Source organism: Sinocyclocheilus rhinocerous, unplaced genomic scaffold (genome assembly GCF_001515625.1).
Source record: "Sinocyclocheilus rhinocerous isolate Xijiao unplaced genomic scaffold, SAMN03320098_v1.1 scaffold1071, whole genome shotgun sequence".
Classification (NCBI taxonomy): domain Eukaryota; kingdom Metazoa; phylum Chordata; class Actinopteri; order Cypriniformes; family Cyprinidae; genus Sinocyclocheilus; species Sinocyclocheilus rhinocerous.
The window spans coordinates 243,510-261,023 of NW_015638033.1; the positions used below are offsets into that span (position 1 = coordinate 243,510).

General features: G+C 34.5%; 1 protein-coding gene across 1 annotated transcript in view; it reads right to left on the reverse strand.

Annotated features, from left to right (window-relative positions):
• LOC107749548 (diphthine--ammonia ligase-like) overlaps positions 1-17,514 on the reverse strand; it is a 98,929-nt gene that overhangs the window by 29,044 nt on the left and 52,371 nt on the right. The window contains exons 8-11 of the mRNA XM_016564730.1: positions 15,434-15,584; positions 13,511-13,636; positions 12,215-12,344; positions 10,016-10,190 (exon numbers count right to left, since the gene is read on the reverse strand). Of these exons, the coding sequence (XP_016420216.1) occupies positions 10,016-10,190; positions 12,215-12,344; positions 13,511-13,636; positions 15,434-15,584 (582 nt within the window). The remainder of the gene's footprint in view (positions 1-10,015; positions 10,191-12,214; positions 12,345-13,510; positions 13,637-15,433; positions 15,585-17,514) is intronic.

A 17,514-nucleotide genomic window follows, 5' to 3' on the forward strand; every position in this document is an offset into this window, starting at 1 on the left:
GCACAATATTTTTGTGGGAACTGTGATGCATTTTATTTTTCAGGATTCACAGATGAACAGAAAGTTCAGAAGAACAGCATTTATTTGAAACAGGACTCTTTTGTAACATTATAAATATCCTTATAAAGGTATTTAAAAATTGAAGTTTTAATACTAAATATTACTAATAATTTAAATTGATTTATTTATTTAAATTACAATTAACGATATTAAATTGAAATTAATTTAATAGTTAATAAAAAATTAAATAAATACTAAATTAAAAATTAACAGTATTAATTTATTTCATACTTCTTATAAAAGTATTTAAAAATGGAAGTTTTAATACTAAATATTACTCAAATTAGTATTGTATTACACAATTAAGATGAACTTGATTTAATACTAAATTACAATAAACTTAATATTAAATTGAAATTAATCTAATAGTCAATTAAAAGTTAAATAATTACTAAATTACTAAATTAAAAGCATTAATTTATTTAATTTAAAAATATATACTGATCCCAAACTTCTGCATGTATATCTAGAATGTGGCTATCGACCAATCGTGATCAAGCATTCCAGAGCGCTGAGTGCAGGACGGCATTCGGCTTGCTTTAGTTTGTGAACTCGTTTAGCTCGTTTGCTGCCGATGAGAGACGCTCGTGCTGATTCTCCTACACCTCAGAAACCAACACATGAGATTCTAACATTTCTCTTTAATGAGATCTCTCTCAAAAAAGCTCTGTAATGTATTGATGTGATGTGCTCATTCTCATTAAGGTAACCAAACTGATTTTTGAGCAAATTATTTATATATTGGTATTATTTATGTATTCAAATATTGCATTACAAATACTTACCTGTATTAAATTAGACTATAATCTAACAGGAATCTTTAATGAAAATAATAAAACTATTTACAACAAAAAAAAAGTTTTTTTTTTTTTTTTTTGCTTTTTGGTTAATTGGCATGAAAATAATGTCACAATGACAAAATGAGATCTAATTGTGGCACATTAATTTACGTTTTTATAAAGAAAATTACTTTTATTTTAGGACCGCTAAACTGTTTTTGCATTGTGACATTTTAATGACAATTAAACACATTTTACTCTTGAACCTCTCTAATGTAATTATTAAAAAATATTTATCATTCTCATTTACGTAAAGCAAAAAATAACATATATTCAGATAGCAAATTATTAAGCTATCATTTTCAGAAAATATAAAATTCAAAATATTAACAAAAACTACAGCAGTATGTCAAAGATACTGAGATAATCCCACACTAAGAGTGTTATTGCTATGTTATTAGTTTGAGACAGACATGTTCAGATCATACGTGACCCTGGAGCACAAAACCAGTCATACGGGTCAATTTCGTGAAATTGAGATTTATAAAAAATCTTTCCATTGATGTATGGTTTGTTAGGATAGGACAATATTTGGCTGAGATACAACTATTTGAAAATCTGGAATCTGAGGGTGCAAAGTAAATCTAAATATTGAGAAAATCATCTTTAAAGTTGTTCAAATGAAGTTCTTAGCAATGCATATTACTAATCAAAAATTAAGTTTTGATATATTTACAGTAGGAAAACATTATCATTACATTATAGTATTTACAATATCCCCCAGCGACTGCTTTTGTGCTGCAGGGTCACACATCTAAACATGAGACGATCAGAGAGCGTTCTGTCAGCGAGGAAGAGGAGGGAAAGTCATGGCTCTCGACCTCTGCGTCTGTGACAGATTGGTTGTGAGGCTTTTTCGACTTATGCACATCCCACAAAACCCCGCGGGACACGCCAGGCCCCGCCACGCGCCGCTCGATCAAACAGCATCTTTCCAGGACAATGCAAATGATGACAAACTCCATCATCCCGCATTATGCGCTCTCCCGCTAATCTGCCTAATGCCAGGGAAGGCCGAGGGGCGTGACGTGTGACTGGATGCCGCTCTGGTCTGGTTTGTGAGGGTCTGAGTCTCATCACACGAGTGCAGCTTCAGGTCCCGCTCAAGAGAGGGCAGTATGGCTTCATGAAACACCATAGCACCTCAAATATCAAGCACTCGTATTACGTTCACAGGGTTTTACGTCTGTGTTGGATTTGACGATGCAGCTCAGATTACGACTGCATCTCAAACAGAGTTTCATTGCAGTAGATGAGGTCCTGGAGTGTCTTCAGGTCCAGGTTAACGTTTCCCTCTTTTATTTGATTATTTTATAGTACACATTTAGTTGTCTAGTTGCATGTGGATGGATTATCATAGGCACCCGTCAAGTCATGCACATATATTTTGATAAAGAAAATTAATTCTATTATAGTCTGATTTGAAAAAAAAAAAAACACACACACATATATATATATATATATATATATATATTATTGAGCAAATTATGTCTATATCATGGCATTATTTAATTTATTTAGATTTAAATGTAAAAAATTGGATTAAAAATATTTACTGTATTTCATTAACGAGAATCTAAAAGGAATCTTTAATGGAAATAATTATAAATAATAGTGATGAGTGATTTTGTTTCTGTTAATTGGCATGAAAATAATGTCACGGTGATAAAACGGGATCTAAATGTGGCACATTACGTTTTCATAAAGAAAATTAATTCTATTTTAGGACCATTGGCATTTTTTTCATTGTGACATTTTTATGACAATTAAACACATTTTCCCCTAAATCTCTCTAATGCAATTTAAAAAAAACTTGATATATTATTTAGAAAGCAAATTATTAAGATATCATGGTATTAGTTTATTTATTATTTATAAATGTAAAAAAAATAAATAAATGTTACTACAAAAACTATTGTATTACATTAACACGAATCTAATAGGAATCTTTAATGAAAATAATAATACAATTTACAAAAAAAAAAACAGCAACGAAGAAGATCTTTTTGCATTTCAGTTAATTGGCATGAAAATAATAATTTGAAGAAAAAAAAACTGGGAAAATTGAATGAAAAAAAATAAGATAACGGGATCTAAATCTTAAGGGGTCTAAAACAGGCTTCATTACGCAAAACACAACACATTTTTTCTTGTAAATCTGTGAAGCAGGCATGTTTTTGTGAGAATCGTGCAGACACTCTGCAAGCCAGCAGAAACTGAAATATGAATAATGAATCTGCATAAAAGTAAAGATGCTGCAGCTTAGTCTATTATTCATCTATAACACTCATCTATCTGAGGAACGGTTGAAAACGACAATCTAATGAAACATGAACGAGGCCCTCGATGAGAGATGAACGACTACACGAGTGGCCAAAAGTAAATGTAACATAAAGGTTAATCTGGATGAGCCGCTGTGTTCAGCTCGGACAGCTCTGACCCGCGGCTCTCGTCTGCGTGTCAGTGTCTGTCCCGTCAAACACCGGCGTACAGGAACACACCCTCGTCATCACAGCAATGGGTCACGCGGCTCTGGACCAGATGAAACCGGACAGCGCTCGCTGGTCTTCAGATACAGCACTTAATATTCAGTTTTTACATGTGCATCCTCCATCTGCAGCATGCAACTCAACATCTACCCCGAAATCTGTGTTTCTCCAGAGATACTGTGTTGTGTTCAGTATTTTAGAGCGCATGATCCCGTCACACACTCCTGCTATGCACAACATAATCAGATATTATTTACATAGCATGCCATTATTTAATATATTCTGATTTAAATGCAAAAACATTACATATATATATATATATATATATATTACATATTTAGATAGCAAATTATATATGTATATATATATATATATATATCAAGGTATTATTTAATTTATTTTGACATTATACCATAAAATTACTGTTATATTAATAAGAAAAATTATCATCCTATGCAGATTTTTTTTTTATATTTATTTAACAAATTATTAATATATCATGGTATTATTTAATTTTTTCTTATTTAAATAAAAAATAATGCATATCACAAACATTTTCCTGCAAGATTACCGTACTAATGAGATTAATGAGAATATTCAATGCAAATATTTTAAAAAATTAGAAAGTTTTTATTTAAAAGATTAATTTAGTTATTTAGCACTTTGGTTAATTAGCATGAAAATATTCATAAAAATCCTAAAGGGTCTAAAATCATGCTTCACTTTGTTTAAGCAAAATATAAAGACATTTTGAGAAGACGCGTGAATTGATGTGTTTTTATCCAATTATCCAATTTCCTGAAGAATGGTGTCACATTCATTTTCTGTGTATTACAAACTAAAATATATCACGTTTGATTCATTTCTGCAGATTAATTCTTTCAATATGGCCACTGGAAATCTCTGTAGCATCTTATATATTTTTGCATGTTCTTTTCTTACTACTTTATTCATATGGGCACATTTAAATAAATGTATTAAATATATTATTGTATTGCATGTGATTTTACTGTGCTGATTATTAGCCATTAGGGCCGTTTAATCCTCCGCAGCAAACCTGCACACAGAGTCTGATTCATTTGAACAGATCGGTTCTTTTGAACCGATTCATTTAAATGAACCGATTCAGAACTCTGATTCATCCAAATGTTAGGTCCATGCCTGGCATTTTACATCAGTTCAAATGTTGTAGGGTTAACTGTGGCCTGCACATACTCGGACACGGATTTAGTCGCAGTGCTGCTTATGTTCGAGTCGTTAGTTTTTCACACATTCCTGACTGTTTTACGTCACTAATTACAATCAATTCAGTTCAGCTCAGATTCAATGCAAGTAAATACTGCTGTTGTATTATATTGCTGCACATAACTATTAAATATATAACATAAAACAATAATATCAATATAAGTCATGTGAAATAATTCAATAAATATCAAATTATTAAATCTCATTCTTCCACGTGTTCATTAAGCATTGAAAACATGCCTTGATTATTTGTAGCTAGATTTATACTATTTTAATAGCACTAAACTTCTTGTATGAAATATCTTGGCAACAATCAGTCATGTAATTAGCATTTTATTTACAGACAATATTAAGAAAAATACTGAATAACTGAATTTTTTTTCAGGTATTTTTAAATTGGTGCATGTAATTAGTAAATAAAAAAATAAAAAAATAATAATATCAATATATTAGTAATATGAAATAATTTAATAAAATGTTAAATGATTATATATCATTCTTCCATACATTCAGTTTAAAACATATTTGTAGCTACAGTATTATTCTACTAGAATTATTTTTTTTGTGTGTTTTCAACAACTTTTTTTTTCATGTAGTTTCAATTTTATTTACAGACAATATTAAGAAACATATTAAATATTGTAAAAAAAAAAATATATAGATATTTGCTTTTCTAGGTATTGTTAGACGGGTGCACATCATTTTTAAATGTTAAAAAAATAAAACAATATTAATGTAACAGTAATATGAAATGATACATTAAAATATTAAATGATTCAAAATCATTCTTCCATGTTTAAAACATGCCTTGATTATTTGTAGCTAGACTTCTCATGTCTGCAACAACATTTAGTCTCAGATGAAAATAGATATTTGCTTTTCTAGGTATTGTTAGACGGGTGCACATCATTATTAAATGTTAAAAAAATAAAACAATATTAATGTAACAGTAATATGAAATGATACATTAAAATATTAAATGATTCAAAATCATTCTTCCATGTTTAAAACATGCCTTGATTATTTGTAGCTAGACTTCTCGTGTCTGCAACAACATTTAGTCTCAGATGCATTTTTTAATGTAGTTTAATTTTATTCACAGACAATATATTAAGATATGGATTGAATCTGGTGAATCATATCAGATGGCACTTGTGATGATGATGATGGTGATGGTGATGAAGGCGAACGCTGCTCTGGTGAAGCAGATGGAAGCAGGACAGTAGAAGAGCTCATGTTTCTTCAGCTCAATTGCTGTGAGGCTCTTTTATTAGCGCTGATAGCATCCGAGCATCGTTTGAGCGCCGGCTCGCGCCTGCAGCGCTGCATATTACTGGGGCATTATTTCATGCTTGCCTGCCTCTTTTATCAACTGCTTCTCAAGTAATCTTAATAGACTAGAAAATTGAGACATTTATGAAGTATAGGCAGTGTTTATGAAAAAATCCATAAAATATGACAAGGACGAGGTGAGATAAAAGCGTCGCTTTAATAGATTATGGTGAAGGGAGACCATCCTCCTCAGAGACGCCGCTCGTTTAGCTGCGCTACTAACTAACTAACTTAACTGCTCTAATTAATCTGGACACAACACACCTCCTGCATCTGCTAAATGAAGCGGCTTCCACGCAAAACATTTCTGATTATTATCAATGTTCAAAACAGTTGTGTTGCCAAATATTCTTGTGGAAACTAAATAAGGTAAAAAAAAAAAAATGTGTTCATCAAGGATGCATTAAATTGATCAAAAGTGACAGTAAAGATACATTTTCAAATAAGTTCTGTTCTTTTGAACTTTCTATTCATCTGTGAATCCTGAAAAATAAAATGTATCACAGTTTCCACAGAAATATTGTGCAGCACAACTGTGTTCAACATTGATAATAATCAGAAATGTTTCTTGAGCAGCAAATCAGCATATTAATACACTCAATTAAATTCAATGAAGAACAGTATATGCATCTTCAGAATTAAAAAAAAAGTAAAAAAATTTTTTAATTAAATGTATTTTTTAATATTTATTTAATACTTAATATTTTTTTTAACTCTAAAGTGTCTTCTCAGCAGGGTTATTACAGTTAAACTACAAAACCATAAAAAAGTTACTTGAAATAAAATGTTAACTTAAAAAAAAAGACAACTTTTCATTAATATAAATATTTAAAAAATCTCATTTTAATTTAGTTTAACTTGGTGTGTTAAAATAACTCAAATTAAAACTGAAATAAAAATGAATAAAAAATATAGATATATCAAGAAAAAAATGTTAACTAATAAAAACGGCGAGCTATTTTAAATTGCATTATTTTACTGTATTTTTCATCAAATAAATGCAACTTCAGTGAGCAGAAAAACTTCAATGACTCCAAACTCTGAGCGGCGGTGAATGCATCAGATATAAAAGCATCCGGCCTCTAATCACAGGACTGAGCTCATAGATCTGCAGTTAATCAGAGGACTGTGTTCATTCACGGCTCGTTATCTGAGCCCCAGACGCAGCTGTCCCTCCACATTCATTCATGAGCACAGATTACAGGCAGGGATGCTGGAGAATCCCAGCTCATTGTTTTAATCGATTAGCCCACTTTTAAGAAGATTACTGCAATGTTCCCGCAGCAGAGGCTCTCTTCGACGCTAATTGTGGGCGTCGGATTCTGATTTTTCCCAATGCAAATCCAATAGCGAGGCCGCGCGAGGAATAAAGCGACCCTCCCCACAGAGTGGGCGTATTCCCAAAACTGGGACTAACAGGACTACACGATGCAGGCGGATGTTAAATTGGATTATTAAAGCGCGCAGCATGTGCCAGGTCCCAGGGTAGTGTGTGGATCGTGATTTAACACAGCTCTTCTGTTTGTTTACGGATTCCATTACGATAGCTGGAGCTGCTGCCGCTCTTCCGAAGGGATTTTAGGGAGCGGGAAACATTAAATCACCAAGGTGTGCGGCGACTCTGCTGTTAACGACCACTTTGGTTAATGAAGGGTCAATTCCAACCATCTGCCAACACGCCAGCTTAATCGTCCGTTATGAGAGAAAATAGATTTTTCCGCCTTCGCTTGGAAAAACGTTTGGCTGCTTACGCCGGAAGACTCGCGATATTAGCAAGGTGTAAAATCCTCCGATCCGTCCTAATGTAACGTCTGATATCACGCGATCATAGCTGTTATGCTCCAATCTTCTTGATAAAATGCAATTTGCATGAAGATCAAAACAGCAGCACGGGATCCAGTGATCTAGAAGAAGGGCGAGACGCGTCTGAAGGCAGAGAATCTGTCACACGTCCAGAATTCCTCATTAAGGACACGGCACTATTATGCTAAACGTGACCTCGCCGCGCGAGCTAATCAAGAGTGAAGCTGAGGAAACAGAAAACACAGCGAGCGCTTAATTTCATCTAAACGATGGCGCTCAGGGCCTGAAGCTTCGCAGACGCAAAGGTTAACGAATTTACTAAACCAAATCTGATCAGGATCCTTCACATTACACAACAGAATCAACACGCTCTGGCAATTAGACGAAGAACACTCCCTGATAATGAAACATGTTTAATGTTTCACGCACAAGAGGTTCTGTGAACTTCACAACATCACATTTAAATTCAATATTATACAGATTATGCATTATCATATGAGTTTAATATGCTAAACCCTTTTCTAGCAATAGACATTATTATTAAATAAATGTATATTAGGTTACATTTTAACCAACTCAGTCTGGTCTAGCTAGTTTGGGACCAAATTTCACCATAAATTAAAAAAAACTATGTTTCTTGTTTAATGTTTTGGACATTAAAATTTAATTTTATTAAATTCATTTCAATAAATAACAATATATGCATCTAAAAAGACACTTCAGAACTAAATATAACAATTAATTAAGAATATTCATTATTAATATTCCATTAATTAAGAATATTAATTAAGGATATTTAAATTTTTTTTTTTTTTTTTTTTTTTACTCTAGTGTCTTCTCAGCAGGATTAACATATTTGACTGAAACTATAAAAAAATGTTTTATTTGAAATAAATGTTAACTGAAATTAAATATTAAAAACTTGTTTTATTTTTGACTTATTTTATTACAAATTTCTAATTTTAATTGCTTAACTTGATGTACTAAAATATCTAAAATTAAAACTGAAATAAAAATTAATTAAAAAAATTGATATATCAAGAAAAAATAACTCACAATCATTTTTTACTGTAAAGTCTTAGTAATTTTAATTACTAAAACTGAAAAATAAAGAAATATAAAAACAAAAACGAAATCCAAAATATGAGTCAAAGCTACAGAAGTGTCTCAGCGTCATTAAATTAACACAGTTTCTCCGACTCATGTTGTGATGCATGTGACTATTGATCTCAAAGCAGCAGCATAAAAAAGGGAAGGAGATGCGACAATAATGAATACGCCTCAAATGTGCTGTGGCTAACTTCAGCTGTTCCCTCCTCTAAATGAAACATAGGCATGAATCAGAGATTATTCCTGGGAAAGGTAGATGTCTGCACGACACAAACACCATCAATTTCAGTTAGGGTGAAGAAAAGCTTTTGTCTTCTCTCTTGAGGCCACAAGAGGGCGCATCGAGCAAAATATTACTAATGCACGTTTATTCAAAGCATACGATAACATGACTATCTGTGGCAAAAATTGCATAATGTTTAAATTAATGTTTATAAACCAATTATAATTAATTAAGTTGCTTAAACAACTATAAACAAAACAGCATCATGTATGTATTCATAGTTTAATACAAAGGGCCGAAAGCCAATCACACAGATTACAAACACGAGTTGCAGTGGGATGGGAAAAAACCCTGCCATAAGTCTCGAGATATGTTTTTTCAAAGTTAAACTTGCATTAATTTTGCATGGCTTTCTAAACATGCGGCTCTTTTGTGCGAGACGCGAGTGCAGCGGTGATAGATGTCCCTCTAGAAAATGCGATAAATATGTGTTCTGTGTGAACGGCTTGGTTTCAGTTTTGACGTAAACAAGATCTTCTCCGCATTGATGTTCTCTTTTCCTGCAATATTTGTAATGAACAACGCAGCAGCGCCGCATCTAGTGGCTTCAGCTGGATAGGCCAACAAAAACATTATAATGCATCGTCATCGCATCTCGTGCGCCGCTGATAAGGCTGCCTCCTTAACGCACACCTAAAATTCAAATGCAATGTTTTTGCATTCAAATGTGGGTTTTTATTTTAAATTCGACGAATATTCGAAATTCAAAAAAAAATTTGACAGCCCTACTGTGTGCTAATTCAACACAGATTAACATAGAGAGCGATCGCAGGCGCTTCAATCATACCCACGCACAAACGTCCAGGCTTTGTTTTCTACCTTTATAAAGGACAAATGAAGGGAGTGCTCAGTACCTGCACGGCTTGACTGTAGGGCCCGATGTTGGCCGGGGCCCAGTCGGACAGACTCTGGACGTGAAGCGTGCCTCTCTGAGGAAAAGCGTCCTCCTCGTAGACCACCGTCCCGTCGTGAAGCAGAACGTCCATCCGCAGCTGCTGAGAGACCGGGAGCCACACCTGAACACAGACCCTGCATCACACAATAACACAGCTGCTGACGGGTTTGTTGATTAGCAACCAGCTTTGTACTGTTTAGAGTTGCACGATGAATCGTGATCATAATTACTGCTTCTCACCATTTACTGAGCATAATAGTCTGCAATATTTGCCCAATGATTATTTATCCTATAACAATTAATTTGCCATTTGCGCAATTTTGGGTTTCATTGGCTTGCGGTTACCAGATATCAAGAGTTAAATCCCCCAATCAGAGCCGTTTTCATACATTTTTGCCCAGTGGTTTACTAAATCCTCCCAACCTGGCAACCATTCGCACACACTTTCTCTACAAGCACTGATAAGACGAGAAATTCAAATGGCAGTAATCATGATTATCGTGATTGTATTTTTTAGCAAAATAATCATGCTTAAGTGTTTAGTATTGTTCTAATGTGGGTCGTGTGTGTCAATGAACAATGTGTCTCTGCACTCAGATCTACCTGTGCATTTGTCCATCAGATGATGTAAAACATGTCAAGTTTTTGGCAAACACGCCACAGCTCAGTTTCTCTGTTTTCTCGTCATCTAGCACCAATTTAAAAAATGTTTTGGGTTTTGACTACATAAACAGCAGTATGAATGATTGAACAGAAGACAAAACAAGCTTTAGAATAAGCTAAAACGACTTAAAATCTAAATACTTCTAATTTTAATTAAACTCTTCAACCAATGCTTTTGTCTTTGAAGAGCCAGGATTCACAAGGTCTTGAGAAACCTGGCTATATGAGGAAGCCTCGATTTATAAGCGAGATTTTTAGATCCGGGAACACTTATGGAAATTAATCAAATGTTATAACTCCATGGGCATTATAACAAATATAAATTTTTCTAGTTCTAGACATAAACTGTAAGTATAAATAAATATAACACATATCCAGTAAATCAGGAACAACTGGAAAAGTTGTGTACGCATTTTTTGTGTTTCTACTGCATGGACAGCCAAGTTTTATTTCAAGCCCTTCTTGCCAGAGGTGAATTAGAAAAACAAAAAAGATAAACTAGTAGATCACACTTAATTGGCTAGCTGGTTGTTTGCTAGTCAACCCTTGTGACCTATGCTTAGACTAGTGGTTCTCAAACTTGGGGCCTCAGAAAACTACCAAGGGGCCTTAAAATGATTTAAAATAAGGCAAAACAAGCTTTAATATATAATATATATGAAAATGAATACAATGTTATAACTCCATTGGCATATTTACCAAAAATATAAATTTTTCCATTTATTTCAATCTCTGAAATATTTTCTTGTGTAAAAAAAATAAATTGGTAACACTTTACTTGAAGCCTTTATGTATAATGCATTTCATAAATAATTGCAACCAAAGTCAGAATATAATATTTGAAGATTCCTTGTTGCATCCGAAATTGGTTGTTTGCTGTGTTTTTAAAGGGGTCCTATTATGCTCTTTTACAAAGTCTTGATTTTGTTTTGGGGGATGTACTAGAACAGGCTCTCATACTAATCTTTATTGGGACAGGACATGACGGATTATTTTACATGACTCTCTATTTCTTAGAGCCAAGCTGCATAAACTATGTTAAATAAAGTTTACTAACTACAGCAAATCAAGTACCTGCACCATGCCGTTGTTGATGGTAACCAGGGTCCTGGGCCTCGTTCACAGACAACTTGGCACCCAGTATGTTTATTGGGTGAGGGGTCTGTGAATGTTTGTTAATCTAATGAATAATTGATTTGTTAAATCAAATGAAAAATGGTGTGTCTGATTGGTCCAGACGCTACAGTATTAAGATGTGTTAAATCTGTGGGTACAATTATTTACGAGATCATACACAATGAGCATTACAAAGCATAAATATTGCATTCAAATACTTTTATAAAGCATTATGTATAACGGTTTCATGTAAAGCGTTCCCTAAAATTCTTATCCAGTAACTCATGTACACTTTTTTCATTTTTCTACTGCACAGACAGACACATTTCACTAAAAGCCCATCATGTGAGCAGTTAATCCCAGTCGGAGGCGTCGTTACCTGGCTGGAGGATTGTGAGTGAAGTAGGTGCAGTACACGGAGTTGATCAGACTGAAGTTCTCCATTTCGCTCACGTAGAGATGAACCAGAAGCACGTGCTTCATCAGCAGACCGTTCTCCTGCAGCTGCCCTGCCAACACACACACACACACGCACACACACACACACACACTAGTCAAGACATCTCAGAGACTTCCACTGTCTTTACATCAGCTTTTGATTTATCACCAAATCTAACACTTTACAATAAGGCATTAGCACAACGTGAACTAACATTAAGATTATTATTTATAAAAGGATTGTTAAAATTACTTCATTATATATAAATTAGTATTTTAGTATAAATAAAGTAAATTAGTAAATGGTAGCTTGTTTAGCCAATTTAACTTCATTGTAAAGTGTTTACCAGTCATTTTAATGATTAAAATAGAGAAGAAAACAAACTACTTGGAAAAAAAGCAAATATAAAAAGTATATGAAAAACATAAACGCACACACACACACGCACGCACACACACACACACCGGTCAGTCAAACATAGAGCTGCTCATATCTCATTAGAGAAGTTTGCGGCTGAACTTCTAAGGATCCTCTACTCTCACCTCAGGCTCAAATCGGCGTAAACGCACAACATGAACACAGTCTGTTAAAAACACGGCACAATGGAGGAGCCGGAGCGGCGCTACAGCCCATTAGAATATCACACGCCGTCAAGTTTGTTTTCCTTCGCAGGCGTTTGCGTTTCAGCGCACAAAAAAGCCGCTCATTAAATATTAACTTGTTTAATATTGTCTCAGCGCTGTGAAGGCTGTTTGGCGATGCAAGACGAAAGACATTAAATATGCTTTTCATCTCTTGCTTAAGATTTTTCTCTTTGCTCTTACAGGCCTCTCTTTAAAAGTTCTGCGAGCGATAGAAACGGCCAGAGAGGCGCTTTCGTTCTCCGGCTTTAATTTGAAGTGTCTGTCCTCGCCGTGACGGATGGAGTCCCTCCAAACGAGCCGTGTGAAGAAAAGAGCGGTTGCCGAATAAAGAGCCTCGCCTCACCTCTTAAAAGTGCATTTTGCCAGCACAACAAGAGGGAAAATGAAAGCGTGTTTGGAACAAAGGCCTATTTGCTGTCAGCGTTTGATGGGCTGAACTGCACACGAGCGGCCAGAAGCAGCGGTCGACGTTCTTCATTACTTCTTCACAGTCGTCAGGGTAAAAACAGCACAACACATCTGAGACGACACCGAACGCGTGCGTATATGCTGTGATCTCGCAGAAAGAGAGAAAAGAGAGCAATTTTCCTACTTTGCAGGAGTGTGAAGACGTGCCGGGTTTGGCTCTGGACGTCTGGGTGTTCGGATTGAAGCGCTGTTAGACCGGATATCCACTGGTAACCCGATGAACTCCTGGACGAGTGTGACGGCAGACAACCTTTAACACACACACACACACACACACACACACATCAGCATCTAGTGCCTGACATTACAAACGAGTAATGAGTACTGCGAAAGAGAGCTGATATCAACTACAATTGCAAAATCAACCAATCAAGGGGTCAGGGGTGAATTTAAAGACGCTGCTCCTCTGACACTGTCGATGCCAGCACACTAATCACAGCAGCACTGCTAAAAACACTGACTGACTAGTAGACCTTTGTTGAGTTTGATTCACCGTCAACAACTGTTTTCATCTTTGAAGAACCAGGATTCTCACGGTCTTAGAAAACCTGGATATACCAGGAAGATTCATTTGAAAAGACCTGGAAAAATTTACGTAAATGAATACAATATTATAACTCCACTGGCATTTTTATAACGAATATACAGTTTTAGACTTCTAAGATCTAAAAAAATAAAAAATATTATCCAGTATATTTAGTTAACTAAAATTAAAACCATAAAACCATTTTTGTTCCTTGAAATAAAACAAAGAAAAAAAAACTTTTTAAATTCAGCTAGTTTTTCATTTTCATTTAGTTTATCTTGATATACTAAAATAAGTAATACTGAAATACAAAAAATCAATGAAAACCGTATATACATAAACAAAACAAAAACTACGTAAATGAATACAATAGTATAACTCCACTGGCATTTTTATAACGAATATACAGTTTTAGACTTCTAAGATCTAAAAAAATAAATAAATAAAAAATATTATCCAGTATATTTAGTTAACTAAAATTAAAACCATAAAACCATTTTTGTTCCTTGAAATAAAACAAAGAAAAAAAAACTTTTTAAATTCAGCTAGTTTTTCATTTTCATTTAGTTTATCTTGATATACTAAAATAAGTAATACTGAAATACAAAAAATCAATGAAAACCGTATATACATAAACAAAACAAAAACTAAGAAAAATGACAAAACACAACAAAATCAGTAACACTTTAAAATTACAAATAAAATAAAAATAGCAAATTCAAAAATAAAAACTAATTCAAAATATTAATAAAAACTATAATAGGATCTCAATGACACTAAAAAAAAAAGTCATGAAAATGTGCTGCTGTCCCTGGAAAATATTCAGCATTCGGAATCCTGAAACTTTAAATTTTATTATTATTATTTTTTAATAAAAACGAAACAATTATTATTATAATTATTATAATAACTATTTAATAATAATAATAAATTATTTAACAATTCTTCACTGCTAATTTTACTTATGGATACTCCTAGTTTTTGTAAGTTGTCATTACAGCAGATGAACCAGAGCCGTCACAGAGAGAGGCCCTTCAAATATTGACCCTGAAGTCAAAAGGGACCACTGGCCTGGACAATATCATGGTGCTGAATGATTAAAATAATACAGACATATACTATATAACATATAAACACCATGGAATTAACTATGGCAATATCCAAAACACATGGTTCATGCCCAAAAACACGGTATTATCCAGGACCGTTCCCAAAAGAGTCAATGAGCTCCGTACAACTCAAGCGCTTTTGGTCTGTCTTTTTATTTTGCTATTCTAAAGATGCACAATTATACGGTGGGTGCATGAAACACTGCTGAAAAACTGCAGCTCTATGGTTCCTCTATTCACTTTCTGACATTACCCTCAACAACACCATAGTAGTGCAATACTTCTTTTGTTTTGGTGTTCGATGAGCCAATATAGTTTTGAAAGAATATCAGTGAAGTAATAGTTATGCTGCAGGCAGACAGTATGATGTGCTTTATACCAGAACACACTCACACACACACACACATCTCACCCGGCTCCGACTGACAACTGCGCTCAGCGCTTGATGGACATCCTCCCTGGACGTCTGGAGTTTTATCAGCATATTCCAGCTCTTCTGTCATGCTGTCAATGGCGTTCTGGCAAGGACATCTACTGAGAGGCAGAGGCCGCCCTCCGGAGCCCTGCAGGAGAATAAATCACACACAAACACCCCTGAAAACACACAGACTCTCACACTCTTGATCAGTGAACCTGCAGGCGGATACTCCACAAAATAAATGAATATGACGATCATGTCACTATGGAAGCCCATTCCTGCCACATACGGAAAAAAACATGAACTCATAATTATCACATAAGTGGGATGATACTACGTAATAATTATGAGATAAAAGTAAAAACTGATGAGATTTAAAAAGTTATGTCATAATTATGAGATAATAGTTATCACTTTCCAGTACATAAATAATGACGGGGTCATATAAATATTGATTGGAGAAGAAACCGTTGTAAAATTGTACCTATTTATTATCTTATAATACATTACAGTGTACAAAACAAATATTCTAGCAACAGGGGGGAAAAAAAGTCTAAATTATAAGATACTAAACCATGAGATGCAAAGTCATAATTTATGAGATACTAAGTCATAACTATGAGATGTCAATGAGGTTAAAAAAATAATCTAAAATTATGAGATACCTGCAAGTGACAAAATTGTGACATACACAATTATGAGATAAACAGACTCAATTATGATGCCAAGTCATAATTATGAGATTGCAATTCTGAGAAACGAGTCATAATTATGAGATAAGAAGTTGTAATTATGAGATACTATGTTATTATTATGAAATGAGTGTCAAAATTATACTAAGACATAATTATGAGATAAAAAGTCACAATTATGAGATGTCAAGTGATATTATGAAATATGTGTCAAAATTATAAGATACTAAGTCATTAGGTAAAAAGTAGGTAAAAAGTCAAAATTATGAGATACCAAGTCATATTTATTGAGATACCTGTGTTCAAATTATGACACGGTATTCATAATTATGAGACAAAAAGTAAAAAATATGAGATACTACATTATGAAAAAGACATTTTTTGAAATATGAATTGATATATCATAATCACACACACTACTTTTTATATCATAATTATGAATTTCTCTTTTCAGTTGTCATTGGGGTTGTGCTCAGCGGGTTTGGCAAAGAATTCACTTGCTTATTTGTTTTTCTCACGGTAACATTTGTGGTGATAAGCAAGAAGACCCCATTTAAACCGCTCACACACCACCTGATTGCAGCACGCCAGACACGGTACATTTTTAATAAATATTTCAGATCGCTTTAATGTCCTGCTGTCATCTGCAGTTGGCTGTATGATAATTCAATTAATTATCCTCCAGTGTGTCTGTGCAGCAAGTGCAGAGGAGGAACAGCATTAATTCAGGCTCCAGAGCCGATGTCAGCGCGGATCTGTCAGCATGACGGAGAGTCCTTTCGACTGCTGCGTGTGGGAGCTTCTCTAGCAGAGCGGGGCAGGAATTTCCCTGCGCTCCTGCTGACCTGCGGGCGCTGTGGGGTGAGGACACGGCGGGGCGCGCTGAAGGCCGCATGGCTGCGGGAGTTGCCTTCTTGGGCGATGTGTTTTAATGCCCTCAAAGCCCTGATCCTCCACCAACACACAGCAGAACACACGCAGAAGCAAACACGCCACTGCACAGAGCCAGCAGCTGAGACTGTGGACACGGCGTGACCCAAAACACACATACAGCTCGTCTTCAAACTTCACATGACAGATCCCACAATGCAACGTTATCATAACAATCAAATGCACTTTATAAAGTACATAATTCTGCTGCTGTCTTCTCATTCAGCAGCAACTGTGCATCAGTCTGATTCACTTCAACGAACATTTACAATTAAGTTTTTCAATCTTACATTTCAGTCTGTTCCTCACATGAAAATAACACATGACTCCAGAATACTTGGAATACAGTGCATGAGACATGTAGACTACTGTTATGATACATTTATGGTGTTGTTTTTGTCTTTTGTTGGAGCTTGTCAGTAATGAAAGACATATGGAATTAGTAAATACTGA